Below are 16380 nucleotides of genomic sequence, written 5' to 3' on the forward strand. Positions count from 1 at the left end.
TTTATTGTTATTGCTGTCATTGTTGTTGGATAAGACAGAGAAATGGAGAGAGGAGGGGAAGACAGAGAGGGGGAGAGAAAGATAGACACCTGCAGACCTGCTTCACCGCCTGTGAAGCGATTCCCCTGCAGTGGGGGAGCTGTGAACTGGTTTGAACTGGGATCCTTATACCAATCCTTGCGCTTTGTGCCATGTGCACTTAACCTGTTGAGCTACCGCCTGGCCCCCCACTTTGACTTTTCATTTCCTCCTGTTATAGTATAATCTCTTTTTTGACCCTTTGTTGTTCTTCACTGAGGTCATTTTTCCCTCTTTTGTTGCCCTTGTTGTTGTAGCCTTATTGTGGTTATTATTATTGTTTTTGATGTTGTTCGTTGTTAGGACAGAGAGAAATGGAGAGAGGAGGGGATGACAGAAAGGGAAGAGAAAGACAGACATCTGCAGACCTGTTTCACAGCCTGTGAAGCGACTCCCCTACAGGTGGGGAGCCTGGGGCTCGAACTGGGATCCTTATGTCAGTCCTTGCGCTTTGCGCCATGCGCGCTTAACCCACTGGGCTACTGTCTAGCCCCTCCCCCCTTTTTAAATGAAGGGTCCCGCTTCCCAGGTCTGTCACTGAAACTTCTGGGAATTATTTATCTGAACCCTTCTTGTGTTTCGTTGCCTGACCCTCCTTGGGTTCTCTCTCTTTGCTTAGCTCTGTCTCTTTTATAAAATGTCTCAGCTTTAGGGGGCTGGGTGATGGTGCGTCTGGTTAAGTGAACATAGTATGTAGTGCAGGGACCCTCAGAAGGATCTGGGTGTGAATTCCATCCCCGCCCGCCCCACCTGCGGGGAGTGGGGGGTCACTTCACAAGCGGTGACGCAGGTCTGCAGGTGTCTTTCTCGCTCCTTGATCTCTCCTCTCTCAATTTCTCTCTTTCCTAGCCAATAAAATGGGAAAAAATGGCTGCTAGGGGCAGAGGCTTTGTAGTGCTGGCATAGAGCCCCAGTGATAACCCTGGAGGCAAAAAAAAAAGTCTTAGCTTTGTAAAGTGTGTGCACAGATCCGAGTATTGTGTCTTCTCTGCTATTATTGATGTTAAAGTCAGGTGGCTGCGAGTCCAGGACGGCCTGTGACTTTCCCTTTCTGAACCAGTCCTCCCCTACCATTGTCACCATTGTCCTCCCCACCCCCGTCACCATTGTCGTTCTCCTAGGTTGTGTCTCCCACCTGTTTCATGAGCTTGGGTGGCTCGTGATGGGGGTTCTCAGTATCATAGTACTGAATCACCTCCCACTTCCACTCCACAGCTGCAGTCACTCTTGGCTAAGAGTTAGGTGTGTGCCATGTACTGGGGCTTAGTGACCAGACCCTTCCATCTGCTCCACTTTGCCATGAGACTGGACCATGGTCCATGTATCTTTCTTCCTTCCTCTCCTGTGTCTTAAGTCTCGCCTGATATTTTCTCATTCAATGGAAGGATGGCACTGGCTGTTAAGAAACATGGTATTCATTTACTTTATTTATTTTTAGGTGACTCATTGCACCAAAGCAAAGGACTCTGGGCAAGGAAGGGAAGAGACAAGATAAAGGGACATTGGGGTCCTGGTGTGTCTCTCAGACACCAGTCATGGGGAGATGAGAGGTTGTGCCTGTGTGTTACAGACTAGGCTGGAAACCTTTAACTCTCCAGTAAGATAAAGTAAAAAAAAAACACAAAACAATGATTGATAGTTCTATGCAGATCAACAGAATGCTGATTTAGCCTATTTATCAGTTACTGAAGAAAGTGGACTCTTTTTTTTTCCAAACTTAAACAAAAAGTCTGTGTTTTTTGAAGGGGCCAGTAAGATAGCTCCCCTGTGAGGGCATCTGCTTTGCCATGCATGAGACCCAGGTTCAAGTCCCTAGTACACCACATGGGAGCAGTGAAGTTCAGTGTCATGTTGTCTCTTCTGCTTTCTGTCTCCCTTCCACCCCAGCCGAACAGTCAGCCCTGGAGCCAAGGAGTATGCCTTTTGGGAAAACTGTTTACTGCTTGAGGCCTAAGAAAGGCCTGTGAAGACCTGAGGAATGTTTCCCTCCAGCCTTTTAAGTTCGAGAGCCTGACCAGTCTTGGGCTGGCTTCTATTTTTAAAATGTATTAATGGGGAGTCGGGCTGTAGCGCAGCGGGTTAAGTGCAGGTAGCGCTAAGCACAAGGACCCGCATAAGGATCCTGGTTCAAGCCCTGGCTCCCCACTACAGGGGTGTCGCTTCACAAGCGGTGAAACAGGTCTTGCAGGTGTCTATCTTTCTCTCCCCCTCTCTGTCTTCCCCCTCCCCTCTCCATTTCTCTCTGTCCTATCCAACAACAATGACAACAATAATAACTACAACAATAAAACAACAAGGGCAAAAAAAGGGAATAAATAAATAAAAATAAATATGAAAAAATATTTTTAAAAAATGTATTAATGTGGGAGTCGGGCAGTAGTGCAGCGGGTTAAGCGCACGTGGTGCGAAGAGCAAGGACTGGCATAAGGATCCCAGTTCGAGCCCCCGGCTCCCCGCCTGCAGGGGCGTCGCTTCACAGGCAGTGAAGCAGGTCTTCAGGTCTCTATCTTTCTCTCCCCCTCTCTGTCTTTCCCTCCTCTCTCCATTTCTCTCTGTCCTATCTAACAACAACGACATCAATAAGTACAACAATAATAACTGCAACAACAATAAAAAACAAGGACAACAAAAGGGAAAATAAATATAAAAAAATTTTTAAAAAGATTAAAAAATTATTAATGTATTTGACAGGACAGAGAGAGAATGAGAGGGGGAGGAGAGATAAAGAGTGAGAGAAAAGAGACACAGCCCTGCTTTACCATTCATGAAGCTTCCCCTCTGCCGGTAAAGACTAGGGGCTTGAACCCAGGACCTTGAGCATGGTCATGTGTGCACTCAACCAGGTGTGCCACCACCCAGCCCTTGGGGTTAGCACTTCTTTCCGGATTTTCACCTTTCCTCAGAAATGTAATCAGACTTGGTCTGTCCCTTGGAGGTGGTGAGAACTCAGACCACCAGTGTTCACCCAATAATTCACCCTCTTTGGCCTTCCAAAGGATTCTGTTACCCATCATCCTCTGTACCGTGTACCCAGGGTCCTAGAGTCCTCCCAGGAACTGCATCCTAGGATGAAGGATAAACTTGCTAGTCATCCATCCACCTCCCTCTTTCACCAAGTTGTGCTGTGATCTCACACCAAGTGAAGAAGCAAGGAAACAAGTTCTGGGCTTTCCTTAAAGCCTGCAGCCTTTGCTGGGACTGTTCTAGAGACAGACTGCCGGCCTACATGTTTGTAGTTGATCTTTCATGGGCTTCCGGTGTTGTAGAATTTCAGGGGCTCAGCGTCACACCTCTAAATGCTTGCGGGAATCACTGCCCCCAACTTGCTCTGAGAGACCCTCTCTCAGCTCCTTCCTGTCCTCCTCTCCTTTCCCTCAGACTCCACCTTGGTTTTCACTGGTTTTAACAGTTGGTTTTTGTGGTCCGGGAGGTGGCGCAGTGATGAAGCTTTGGACTCTCAAGCATGAGGTCCTGAGTCCAATCCCCCCCGGCAGCACATGTGCCAGAGTGATGTCTGGTTCTTTCTCTCTCCTCCTATCTTCCTCATTAATAAGTAAATAAATAAATAAATAAATAAAATCTCAAAACAAAAAAATTGGTTTTGTCCCTTTTTTTAAAAAAATTCCAATTTTCTTGCTGTGGTTATTTCTAGTTCACATGTGAATAGAACATGCTATATGTGGGCATTCTTTAATTCCTCACCAGAGTCCTACTTCTGACTTTTTTTTTTTTATCTCCAGGGTTATTACTGGGGCTCGATGCCTACACTACCAATCCACTGCTCCTGTGGTCATTTCTTCAATTTTTTTGGATAGGACAGAGAAAAATTGAGAGGGGTGGGGAAGATAGACGGGGGAGAGAAAGATGGACACCTGCAGACCTGCTTCACTGCTTGTGAATTGACCCCCCTGCAGGTGGGGAGCCGGGGGCTCCAACCAGGATCCTCGTGCTGGTCCTTGTACTTCCTACTGTATGTGATTAACCCGGTGCGCCACTGCCCGACCCCCCCCCCCCCTTCTTCTTCTTTTTGTCGTGTCTCAGTCTAAATATAATTGACACATAGTACAAACCATTTGCTCCAAGTGCACAGCTGAGTGTCATGTTGTGTGTCCAGAATTGTCCAGACTTCTGCATGATCCCTTTTAGGGTCTTTCTGACATGGAGGTAAGAATGTTTATACTGGGACCAGGAAGTGCTGCACCAGGCTGAGTGCACATGTTACCATGGACAGAGACCCTGGTTTGAATCCCAGGTCCCCACTTGCAGGGGGAACAGCTTCATGAAGGGTGAGGCTATGCTGTAGGTATCTCTTTTTCTCTCTTCCTCTCTTTTTCTCCTCTCACTCTCAATCTCTGTTTCTCTCCAAAAATAAGTAAAGTAAATCTAAAAAAAAAACACCTCAAACTAAAAATACTGTTTTTTCTCACCTGTTATACCAAAGAGGGAACACGTGAGTAGAAGGGAGTGCCTGGTGGGGTGGCACACAGTACAGTCAGTGCACAAGGACACGGCTTCAAAGCCTCTGGTCCCCGCCTGCAGGGGGAAAGCTTCACAAGTGGCGAAGCAGGGCTGCTCCTCCCCTCTCAATTTCTCTGTCTCCATCCACTAACAAAACAAATAATATTTTAAAAATATAGACAAGAATGCCTGGTAGTGCTTTTTTTTTTTTTTTTAAGTTAGCCATGATGTTTTCCTCCCAATGATTTATACATCACTTACTCGAGATTTAGAAATTCTCCCTTCTGAGCATCCCTGGTTTGAACGATTATATTCTCCTCCACTCCCCACCCCCCCAATATCTTCCTGCTGGATGGAAGTCATTCTCTATGGTATAAATCTGACAGAACGTTGCAGAAAGTTCACAGGGACTCTTTAGATTCCACACCAAAGAACTGCCCCTAATTAAAGCGTCTGTTTAATTAAGATAACAATGCCTAAGTCCTTCATTAAAATCACTGCTGAGAAAGTTCTCTTGGCGGTCCTTGGAGAGGATATTATATGCAAGCCCTGTTGTGTGGGCTGCCAAATGTCACTGGAATTTATGTGCATTACCTGTCTAATTGCAGGAAATGTAGCATGTCCAGCCAGGCTTCGAGCCCCAAGGCTGTTTGTTCCTCGCTGGAAATCACTGGAAACCCCCATACCCTGAGGCAGCTGTGCCCAGCTCCCTCCCTCTCCCCAGAGAGCCCCAGAGAAGACTCTTGGTGGACCCTGTCTTTCAAGGCGGGCGCCGTAAACATGACAGGGAGCCATCTGTTGAAGATGGCTGTGGCTTTGTCTGCCGCAGTGAACTTGAGATCAGTTTCCTTTCTGTCTGCCTGGTCACGGGCTTATTTTTGGGTGTCCCAACAGGTGGAAGTTGACGGGTCGAAACTAACCGTGACCGGTGCCTGGAACCTGGCTTCACCCTTGATGCCTGTCACCGTGGACGGCACCCAGAGGATGGTCCAGGTAAAGGGTCTGATTTACCTGGGTGGGTGGGGGGTTGCTGTCGAGCTCACAGTCCTCCCTACACGTGCAGGTGTGGTTCACAATGACAGAGCAGGTGGGGTGTGTGTGTGGGTGTGGAATATAGTCATCGTCTGCACTTTGTGATTGAGAACAGTGCACGCGCACGCGCGTGTGTGGGCGTGTGTGTGTGTGTGTGTGTGTGTGTGTGTGATTTAATATTGACTTACAGAATTACAAGATAACAGGAGTAATATTCGACGTGGTTCCCACAACTGAGCTCTGTGTCCCCATTCCCTCCACAGGAAACTGCAGTGGTTCTCCCCAAGGTCACAGATGTGGGGTGACTTTATATCTATCACTAGCTACCTAGATCTGTATCTCTATATTTTTGCCCTTTTTTCCCTATGGTCTTGCTTTCCCTTTCTTTCTTTTTTAATTAATTATTTTTATTAGTGATTAATATTGATTTACAAGATTATGAAAGGGCAGGGGTAAAAGTCCACGCCATTCCCCTCACCAGAGCTCTGTCCCCATTCTCTCCACTGGAAACTACAGCAGTTCTCCCAAGGTCACAGATACGGGTTGACTGTTATTTCTATAACTATCTATATTTTCATATATTTGCTCATTTTCTTCATCATCATCATCATCATCATCATTATTTTAAGCCAGAGCACTGCTCAGCTCTGGCTTATGGTGGTGTGGGGTATTGAACCTGGGACTATGGAGCCTCAAGCATGATAGTCTATTTGCATAACCATGCTGCTATGTACCCTACCCTGCCCATTTTTTCCCTATGGTTGTGCCTTCCTTTCTAAGTCACGCCTATACCTATTGCTACTTTTGAATGTCCTTTTCTCTCTCTCTCTCTCTCTCTCTCTCTCTCTCTCTCTCTCTCTTCTCTCTCTGAGTATTGGGGTCTTGATGAAATTGGAGTTCAGAGTCCTCTGGTCATCTTCCCATTGTAGGGAAGGTCCATTGCAGGGTATGGACAAACATTCTTTTTTGGGGTTCAGGAGGTGGGACTGATAGAGCCTAGGAGGTTACAGAGACTCCTCTGCTAAATGTGAACATCTGTGGGCTCTGGGTCAGATCCATGGGGGTAAACAGTTAATAGTATTTATATAATTTCTTCATATTTGGGAGCTACTCTCTGCCCTAATCGAGCTTTCTAGCCCCATTCTCAACTCTGACACCATCTTTCCAGATAACATTTGTAGTCCACTTGCTATCAAGATCAAACAATAATTAAAGTCATGGGCCTCTAGGAACAAACCTAAAATAGACTTCCTACCTTCTCTCCACCCTAAGATCCATATTCTAATCTGCTCCGTTCCTACATCTGGGTTCCTGTTTCTTGTTCAATTTTATGATTTTGCTTTGCTTTGTATCTTGCCACCTTTCAGTCACCTTTCAGTCACCGAGTTACAGACGCTACTATGATTCCATCCTGACTTCCTTGAGCAGACAATCTCATCAGTGTCTCACTTCTCCAAAGCTCTACCCACTAGGAAAAGATAAAAACAGTCTGGGGGGAGGGGTATGGATTGACCTGCCTTCACTTCATTTCTAAGTCGTACTTAGACCTCTCACTAATTCTGAGTGTCCCTCCTTTTTTCTTCTTCTCTCTCAGATAAGAGAAACAGGGCCTGACTTCCTCTGGTGTTTTCCAGATTCACTTCCCTTTCAGTGATGGTATAAACATCAGATTCCTGGTGATAAATGCTTCAGGTGCTGGTGGAACTGGGGTTCAGAGCACTCTAGTTTACTTCCCCTATTGGTTACCCCCAGGGAGTATGGGCCATAGTTCTTTATGAGGTGCAGAAGGTGGGAATTCTGTTTTCTGTAATTGCTTCTTTGCTGGACATGGACTTTAGTTGGTTAGCCTATACCCCAGCCTGTTTGAAAACAATTTCATTCTTACCTGAGAAGATCTGGAGTTCAGTCCCCCCCCCTTTTCCCCATGTGCTCAAATGCTCCCCTAAACATATGAGCATAGTGGCAGTTTTCCTGCCTTCATGGCCATTAGGTTGTTGGAATCAACTTGCTGCATTCCCTCCCTTTTCACCACAGGAGAACTTGTGTATTATCAGGCCGGGGGAAGCGTCAGCTCTTTGCCTTGGCTTTCCATAGCATGCCGGGGTCTTGCAAAACTTGAGTCCTCTTGACTTGTCAATAGTTCTTCCCTGCCCTGTAAAAATCCACTTGACTGGAACTCTTTGTATTTGATTCCATTTTATTTTATTTTTTATTATCTTTATTTATTTTTGTATAGAGACACGTAGGAACTAAGAGAGAAAGGGGGCAGGGGGGAGGAGAGAGATAGACACCTGCAGCACTGCTTAACCACCTGTGAAACTTCTCTTCCTGCAGGTGGAGAATGGGGGTGTGAACCCAGGTTCTTACACATCGGCCTCCATTTTAAAACAGAAGGCTAGGAAAAGCAATCCTACCCAGATTCCTTCATCTTCTCCTTCCTAGTTAAGGTTTGGGGGCTCTAGGAAAAGAAAAAAAACCAGGGAGCATATAACTGTCACATGAAGTCAAAAGTCCCCCCCCACCCCCACCCCCAGCATCAAAGACACGCTCTCTCCACTTTTTTGTGTGTGAAGATGTCTTTGTATATCTTAACTTGACTTTGCACAGGAAATTGATCCTTGAGAAGCTAAAGAGAATCACAGATACACATCACTCTGGCCAGGTTCCTATGTCACCTCTACTATGTTAGCAGCTATAGGACAGAGGATTCCAGACTCCTCTATAAATATTTAATGACAAAATTAATTTCCAGGCCAGCGCCTGTTGATATTTCAGCCCTGTAGTTCTAAGAGAGGGATAGTAGCCACTGAGTCATGAGCCTTGCGTTTTGACTCTGATGGTGTCTGTCATTTGTCCCCAGTGGACATTTTCCTTCCCCCCCCCCTTTTTAAATTCATCAGAGCTCTGGCTTGTGGTGATGGTGGGGACTGAATCTTGGAGCTCAGAGCCTCAGGCATGAAAATCTTTTTTGCAGACTCATGACGCTGTCTCCCCAGCCCTGTCATACTTCCCCCCATGCTCTGTCTCTGGGAGCCCCTTGAGAAATGATCCCCATGGAATTTCACATCACTGAGACCCAAGTATGGTGTACTAAGTAGTGTGGCTTTTCTGCAATGATTTCTAGAAAGTTCTCTGCAGCGACTCTGCTCTGGTCCACAGGCCTCTAGAGGCTCTAGTCAGGGAGACAGAGTGTGTCTGTCCTCTCAGCAGTCAGTCAAGGGGATAGAAAAGCCAGCTGTTGACTCCTTTGCATGATATTTTTCACCTCCCTCTCAAATGACTTGACCAGTTGTCATAATAGCACTTTTACATGTGGGAGTCTCATACTAGATTCACATGGGACATGTATTTAGAGCAACCCCAGAGTATTTTCCCTAGCAGAGGGAAAATGTCTGTTAAATCCCTTTTTATCCTTGAACTTATTTTTTTCAAAGCCCTGTTCAGCTCTGGCCTGTGGTAATGCAGGGGACTGAACCTGGGAACATGGAGGCTCAGGCATGAAAGTCTCTTTGCATAGCATTATGCTGTCTCCCCTGCCCTGAGTTCATTTAAATGACCTGTTGCAGTTTCTGTCTGACTTTGATGAGTTCCTGTCATGTACAAAGACTTCAGTAACTAGGTGAAAAAATTGGATAATGGATCGACGGATGGATGAGTAGTTGTCTTGCATTTTATGATTCCAAAAATAATTTCTTCTTTTTTTAAATTAATTAATTTGTTTATGGGATAGAGACAGAGAAAAACCAAGATGGGGTGGGGAAATAGAAAGGGAGGGAGAAGAGACACCTGCAGCACTGATTTACCGTTGGGGCCTTGAACCCTGTTCTGTAAGCGTAGTAAGGATGTATAGACAAAACTGATTGCTCCAATACCTGGCCCTTAACTTTGCCTTTTTAAATATATATTTATTTTATTTTATTTTGAGGAAAGAAAGAGAGATAAAGAGAGAAAGACACAGAAAGAGAAACCAGAACACAGCTTAGCTCTGGCTTATGGTGGTGCTGGGGATTGAACCTGGGACCTTGGAGCCTCAGGCCTCAGAGTCTTTTTGCAGAACCGTTACACTGTCTCCCGAGCCCTCAACTTTGTCTTTTCTATACTTCCTATTTCAAGATTTGGATTTTTATTTCTTGTAAGCCTCCATCAGTTATAGATGTTTTTCTTAACTTACTCAGTCTTCTTAGCCCTGGTAATAATTCTCTGTAATTTCCTGACCTTCCAACACTTGCAGAAACCATGCCCTGTTAGATCTCTGCAGATAGTCGCCTCGTACATAGTCTCTCTCTCTCTTTAAATTATCTCTATTTATTTATGGGATAGAGACAGCCAGAAATCAACAGGGGAAGGAGAGGTAGAGGGGGAGAGAGAGAGAGACAGAGAGACACCTGCAACCCCTACTTCATCACTTGCAAAGCTTTCCCCCTGGAGGTGGGGACCGGGGGGCTCAGACCCGAGGCCTTGTGCATCATAACAAGTGCACTCAACCCAGCACGCCATCACCCAGGGGCCCCACTCAGTACTTTCTCTGAGATCATCCAGCATTTGTCTTTCTCCCAGCTTATTTCGCTCGGAGTGACTACCTCCGTTTTCGTCTGCGTTGTCACAGATGAAAAGGTTTCATCTTCATTACAGTTGAGTAGCATTTTCTTTTTATCATTTGATGGGGGGGAGGGCTAGGGATTTACAGCACAGTGGTGGACACATGGCTTCAAGTTCTCTTCCCGTGATGGGTGTCTGCAGAACTCTCGTCTCCAATGTAGGTTCTTGGTCACCATCACGCGGCAAGGCCTCGGTACCACTCTACCCCTCGCTCCCCCTTCCTCCCAGAATGCTCTGCTTTGATACAGTTCTTTTACATCTTTTTATTATGATTATTATTATTTTGCACCTTCAGGGTTATCGCTGGGGCTTGGAGCCTGCACTAGGAATCCACTGCTCCTGGAGGCCATTTCTCTCCTTTTGTTGCTCTTATTGTCTATGGTTATTGTTGCTGTTGTTGTTGTTATTGATGTTGTCGTTGTTGGATAGGGCAGAGAGAAATGGAGAGAGGCGGGGAAGACAGAGGGGGGAGAGAAAGACAGACACCTGCAGACCTGCTTCACCGCCTGTGAAGCGACCCCCCTGCAGGTGGGGGGGAGCCAAGAGCTGGAACCGGGATCCTTATGCCGGTCCTTGTGCTTTTGTGCTTAATCCGCTGTGCTACCGCCCGGCCCCCCTTTCACATCTTCTTTACCCACGCCTCTCTGGTCGAGCACTTGGATGAGTTCCACATCTTGTCTGTTGTGAACTGCTCTGCTGTGAACATAAGGTATCCTCTGGAAGAATTTTTTTTTTTTTTGCCTCCAGGGTTATTGCTGAGGCTCAGTGCCTGCACTGTGAATCCACTGCTCTTGGAAGCCATTTATTTCCATTTAATTGGATAGGACAAAGAGAAATTGAAAGAGAAAGAGGAAGGAGAGAGGGAGAGAGAAAGACAGACACCTGTAGAACTGCTTCACTGCTTATGAAGCATTCCCCCCCCATAGGTGGGTAGAATGATTTTTGTGTGTGTGTTTTCTTTCTTTTTTTTAAATATTTATTTATTTATTTTTTTAATATTTATTTAATTATTTAATATTTATTTATTTATTTTGTTGCCCTTGTTTTTTTTATAGTTGTAGTTATTGTTGTTGATGATGTCCTCATTGTTGGATAGGACAGAGAGAAATGGAGAGAGGAGGGGAAGACAGGTGGAGAGAAAGACAGACACCTGCAGACCTGCTTCACCACTTGTGAAGCACCTCCCCTGCAGGTGGGGAGCCGGGGGCTTGAACTGGGGCCCTTGTGTGATGGGCCTTTGCATCACGTGTGCTTAACCCACAAACTACCACCCGACTCCCAGAATAATTATTTTTATAAAAGTGAGGTTTCTGGATTGGATGATAAGTCTATGAATAGATCTTGTGGGAGGGTATATAGTCTGATTGCCAGATCATCTTAATTTAAAAAATAGTGGAACTAAATGCTACTGTTTACTAGAAACCTACCTTGAGCTGTGTATGTAAGTTAAAATATCCTAGTAGTCACATTAAAAAAGTAAGTGCAAGTGAAATTAATTGTATTAATCCTTTCAACTTAACCCAACGTGCCCACAGTGTTCTGATTTCAGCATGAAATTTCATAATTGTGATTTGTAGGTAAAAGCCAACACGTCCCCTTACAGGCATATGATGGTACAGTGACCTGAACAATGGAACAGCTACATTAAATGTCCTTCTTAAACGATGTTGTGTTTAACAGAAAACTCTGCTACTCTTCTTTTGTGTTTAAATAAGAATAAAAGAAAATGAAAATTGGGTTTCTCAACTGTGCTAGTTCACCTATCAAGTTCAATAAACACATCTGAGTGGTAGTCACAGGGTTAGACAGCTCATAAACGAAACATTTTATAAACCAGAGCCTGTTCGTGGAGGAAAAACATACACTGGTTTGTTAAGTGCCTCCACAGCTGACCACCGGCTCTGTTTGTTCTTATTTAAAATTTGGAATCTATAGTTTCAATTAATTTTTAAATAAAAAATATGTTTCTCATCCAGTTAGTAGGCTTCTTAGATTTTTTTTTTTTTTTTTGCCTCCAGGTTTATTGCTGGGGCTTGGTGCCTGCACTACGAATCCACTGCTCCTGGAGGCCGTGTTGTCCCTTTTGTTGCCGTTATTATTATTGTTGTTGTTATTGCTGTTGTTGGATAGGACAGAGAAAAATGGACAGAGAAGGGAAGAGAAAGATAGACACCTACAGACCAGCTTCACCGCTTGTAAAGCGACTCCCCTGCAGGTGGGGAACCCGGGCTCCGGGATCCTTACGCCCGTCCTTGAGTTTTGCGCCACCTGCGCTTAGCACAGCCCCTCTTCTTAGATTTTTGTAGAAGCTTCACAAACAGTAGAAGTCTGTCTGTCTCTCTCTCTTTTTTTTTTTTTACAGAGTGCTCCTGTCTGTAGCACAGAATTAAAAGTATTGACACAAAGCAGACCATTTGCCATATCCGGTGTAGAAACTGCGTACACCCTCACCCCTGAGGAACATGCCTGTCTTTTGCCCCATTGAACACGACTGTGCTCTGTTTCTGTAAAGCCATTCATAACCTCGAGAGAGACTCCTCAGTTCTACTTTGCACAACATCCAGATAACTCACAATGCAATTCGTATGCTGGGCTGCAGTTAATATATCGTCTCTCGCTAGTGTCTTTCCATGCTCCGTCTTCCTCCTGCGTCGACACGTCTGAACGTTTGCAGGCTGGGCAGCCCAGGCCTCTTGGCCCGTGTCTTTGTGTGACGGGATTTCTTCATCCACCTGCTCCCAGCAGGTTCCCAGGGCTTACTCCAGACTCTGGAAAATGTCTCGGGAACCTGCTCATTGTCTCACAGTCTCTGCATTGGTGTGTGATGTGAAGTTATTCCAACTCTGCCTCTGGGAGCTTCTCGTTTGTGCCTTTTTTTTTTTTTTTTCATTTTCATTCTCATATTCTGGCTTCAATGTTTTCAGGAGATGAATTTGTGATTAAAAAAAAAAAAACAGTGCCAAGCCAACTGCACACCACTGCTTCTGATGTTGAATAGGTCATTGATAGTCAGCTAAGTGGAACTAATTTTCTATGTTAAAAGCAGAGAAATTTGGAATAGGGTCACGTGTACCTTGTGGTATTGACTGCAGACTGGCAGATTAAAGGACTGACTTGTGAATTGATTGCTGTAATAAGTAGATCATAGAGCAGGCTAAGTGCTTGGTAGTGAATATCCAACAGGCGTCTTGAGTGTGTGGGGAGAGGCCCAGTTGTGTTTGTGGACGATACAACTATCTGGTACACATCCTTCCCACTGCTGTCCACAGTCTGAATCAGTTAAAAAGAAAATAATTCATTTCTGTTTCTGGAGAAAGTAAACCCATTTTCACAAGAACAAGAAAAAGATCTTTTTTTTTCTTATCTTTTTTCTTTCTTCTTTTTTTTTTCTCTTTCAACTTTATAGATAAAATAGCTCCCACAACCGCAGAGAGCAAACTTGAGTTTTAGTTCCAATGATTGTATAGGAACGGCAGAATAAATGCTTTCATATTATTCTAATTAGAAAACTCAGTGAAGTGGCTTATATTTTGCAAGTACAAAGAGAGAGAGAGAGAAGATTGGGAAGTAATCATCTAATGTTTTTAGCCCTAAATTAAATGTTTTCCGTGCTTTTTAGATAACTCTCCCCACCCCCATCTTCTTCAAAGTGATTAGCTGTAATTTTCCACTATATGCTTGTGATTCCTCTGGACCCATCCAGTGTGATATGAAACCATCTATTTGGATCTATGGACATATAAATATATAACTTAGAGTAAGTGGAGGTTGGTATTTTTTTCTAAAGAAGTAGGAAATGAAAGAGTAATTATCAACCAGCTCCTTTTCACATCCCTGAAAACATCAATTACACTTACACATCTTAGGAACGAGCCCACCAGTAGAACGGAAATAACTCTCTTCACGATGCTGCAAAAAAAAAAAAGTAAACACAATTTTACAGCTGGGATATATTTGCAGCTATAATTTAGAATATTCTGATACAAGGCTACCTGCTTTTGTAATGGAATCTTTTTTTTTTTTTTTGCCTCTATTCACTTAAATCATATTTTATGGTTTTTGAGTTACTTTAAGAAATTGAAAATGTCTCTTTGAACACCTCCTTTCTCCAGCACACACATACAGAGGCACACACACACAACACACGACACACACACTTACTTTTTTTCTCCTCTGGAATCTGTTAACCAAGAAATTTAATTTTGACAGTTGCCAGAAGAAGTGAATTTTGAATTACCTGAGCGCTGATTGTGGTGAACATGGAAAATAGCACAGGCTGCTGTGCTGAGAGGGATAAGACAAATCCTCTAGTTAGTGGCCTTTGCAACATGTTACCAAGTTGGAAATCATGGCGGGAGAAAGAAAATGATTGCTTTTTCTTCTCCCTCTTCCTGTCCAGCTAGATACTTTTTGAAAGGTAACACTGCCTCTGATGTTATTATCCTAGGAAGATCTTTTTCTTGGCAGATTGCATGTGTTTTGTGAATGTTTCCTTTTGATGATGACTCATTTGCTGATTCTGTGAGCCTTTGAATCATGCTTAGATCTTTTGTTCATTATGGTCTTACTACTAAAAAAAATGTTTTAAAGAAGTATGTTTTAGGGAGTCGGGTGGCGGGTTAAGCACAGGTGGTGCAAAGCGCAAGGACCGGCGTAAGGATCCCGGTTTGAGCCCCCGGCTCCCCACCTGCAGGGGAGTCGCTTCACGGGCGGTGAAGCAGGTCTGCAGGTGTCTGTCTTTCTCTCCCTCTCTTTGTCTTCCCCTCCTCTCTCCATTTCTCTCTGTCCTATCTAATAACAATGACGACATCAATAACAATAAAAAGGGGGGCAGCAAAAAGGAAATAAATAAATTTTTTTTTAAAAAGTATGTTTTAGGGTTGGGCAATGGCATACCTGCTTGAGTGCACACATTCCAATGTGCAGGGACCCAGGTTCGAGCCCTCTATTTCTCAACTGCTGGGAGAAAGCTTTGTGAGTGTTGAAGCAGTGCTGCAGGTTTCTCTCTTTCTCTCTCTCTCCTATGCCAGATAAATAAATATTTGAAAAAAAAATCTGATGGAATATTTCCATTGCTTTGCCATGTGCACAATTCAGATTTGAGCCCAGCCCCCACCACACTGAAGAAAGCTGTGGTGATTTTCTTTTTTAAAAAAATGATGTGATTGATGGATTGATTAGCTAGAGACAGAGAGAAACCGAGCGGGAAATAGGAGAGATGTCTACCACTTCACACTGCTTGTGAAACTCCCCCTGCGTGTGGAAACTGGAGATCTGAACCTGGGTCCTTGCACATCACAACATTTACACTCTAAGCCGTGTGCCACCAGCCTGCCCTGGTCACTTTCACTCTCTGTCTTGGTCTCATCACAATGGGACACTCTGTCTCATGACAATCAGACAGTTTTCTCTCGCACATCCTATGTGAGGCATGTCTCACGATGGGCTCTGAGTACTTTGTTCTTCGTGGATTCCGAAACCACTCACCTGAATCCTGTGGTAGATGTGTATGTATTCCTCTTTATAGACTTAGATTCCGTCATTGAATAAAATTTTATTTCCCTATTTTCTGTTCCATCATTTCTAACTGCTGAAGTGTTAGATTAAAGCTTTTTCGTCTCCTTTTTTAAGCAAGCTTTTTTTTTTTTTTTTTACTACTAGTATTCATTTATTGGCTAGAGACAGAGAGAAACCAAGGTGGAAGTGGTTGCCCAGGAAGAGAAAGAGAGACACCTGCAGTAATTGCTTCACTAATCGTGAAGCTTCCCCACCGCAGGTGGGAACCAGGGGCTTGAACCTGGGTCTTTGCGTTCATCTGAGTATGCCACCATCCCTCCCTTTTTTTTTCTCTTTCTCCCTCTTCTCCTTCTTCGCCCTCCCCCTTTTCAGATGAGTATACACGTTGTAGTATTATATATGTCAGTAAAATCTGATCGTTAAAGAAAATATATATATATGTGTGTGTTCTTTAAAGTTATAATAAATAACTTTAAAGTTATGTATAATATATTTAATTTATTAATAAATTTATATTTATTGTAGCATTATAAAATATATACTTTATATTATAAAATAATAATCCAATGATTAAATACATATATTTATATTAGAAATAAAATTAAAGAATATATATGTCACCTGGTTTAAAAAATTTATTTATAAAATGGAAATATTGACAAGACCATAGGATAAGAGGGGTACAACTTCACACAA

The 16380-nt window shown here is 43.8% G+C and overlaps 1 protein-coding gene across 3 annotated transcripts in view; it reads left to right on the top strand.

Moving 5' to 3' along the window:
• The window catches only part of PCCA (propionyl-CoA carboxylase subunit alpha), a 351955-nt gene that overhangs the window by 250325 nt on the left and 85250 nt on the right, over positions 1-16380 (top strand). For all 3 annotated transcript variants that reach the window (XM_060191819.1, XM_060191818.1, XM_060191817.1), the window contains one exon: positions 5431-5529. In XM_060191819.1, coding sequence (XP_060047802.1) covers positions 5431-5529 — 99 coding nt within the window. The remainder of the gene's footprint in view (positions 1-5430; positions 5530-16380) is intronic.

The sequence above is a fragment of the Erinaceus europaeus genome, chromosome 5 (assembly GCF_950295315.1).
Source record: "Erinaceus europaeus chromosome 5, mEriEur2.1, whole genome shotgun sequence".
In the NCBI taxonomy this organism is placed as follows: domain Eukaryota; kingdom Metazoa; phylum Chordata; class Mammalia; order Eulipotyphla; family Erinaceidae; genus Erinaceus; species Erinaceus europaeus.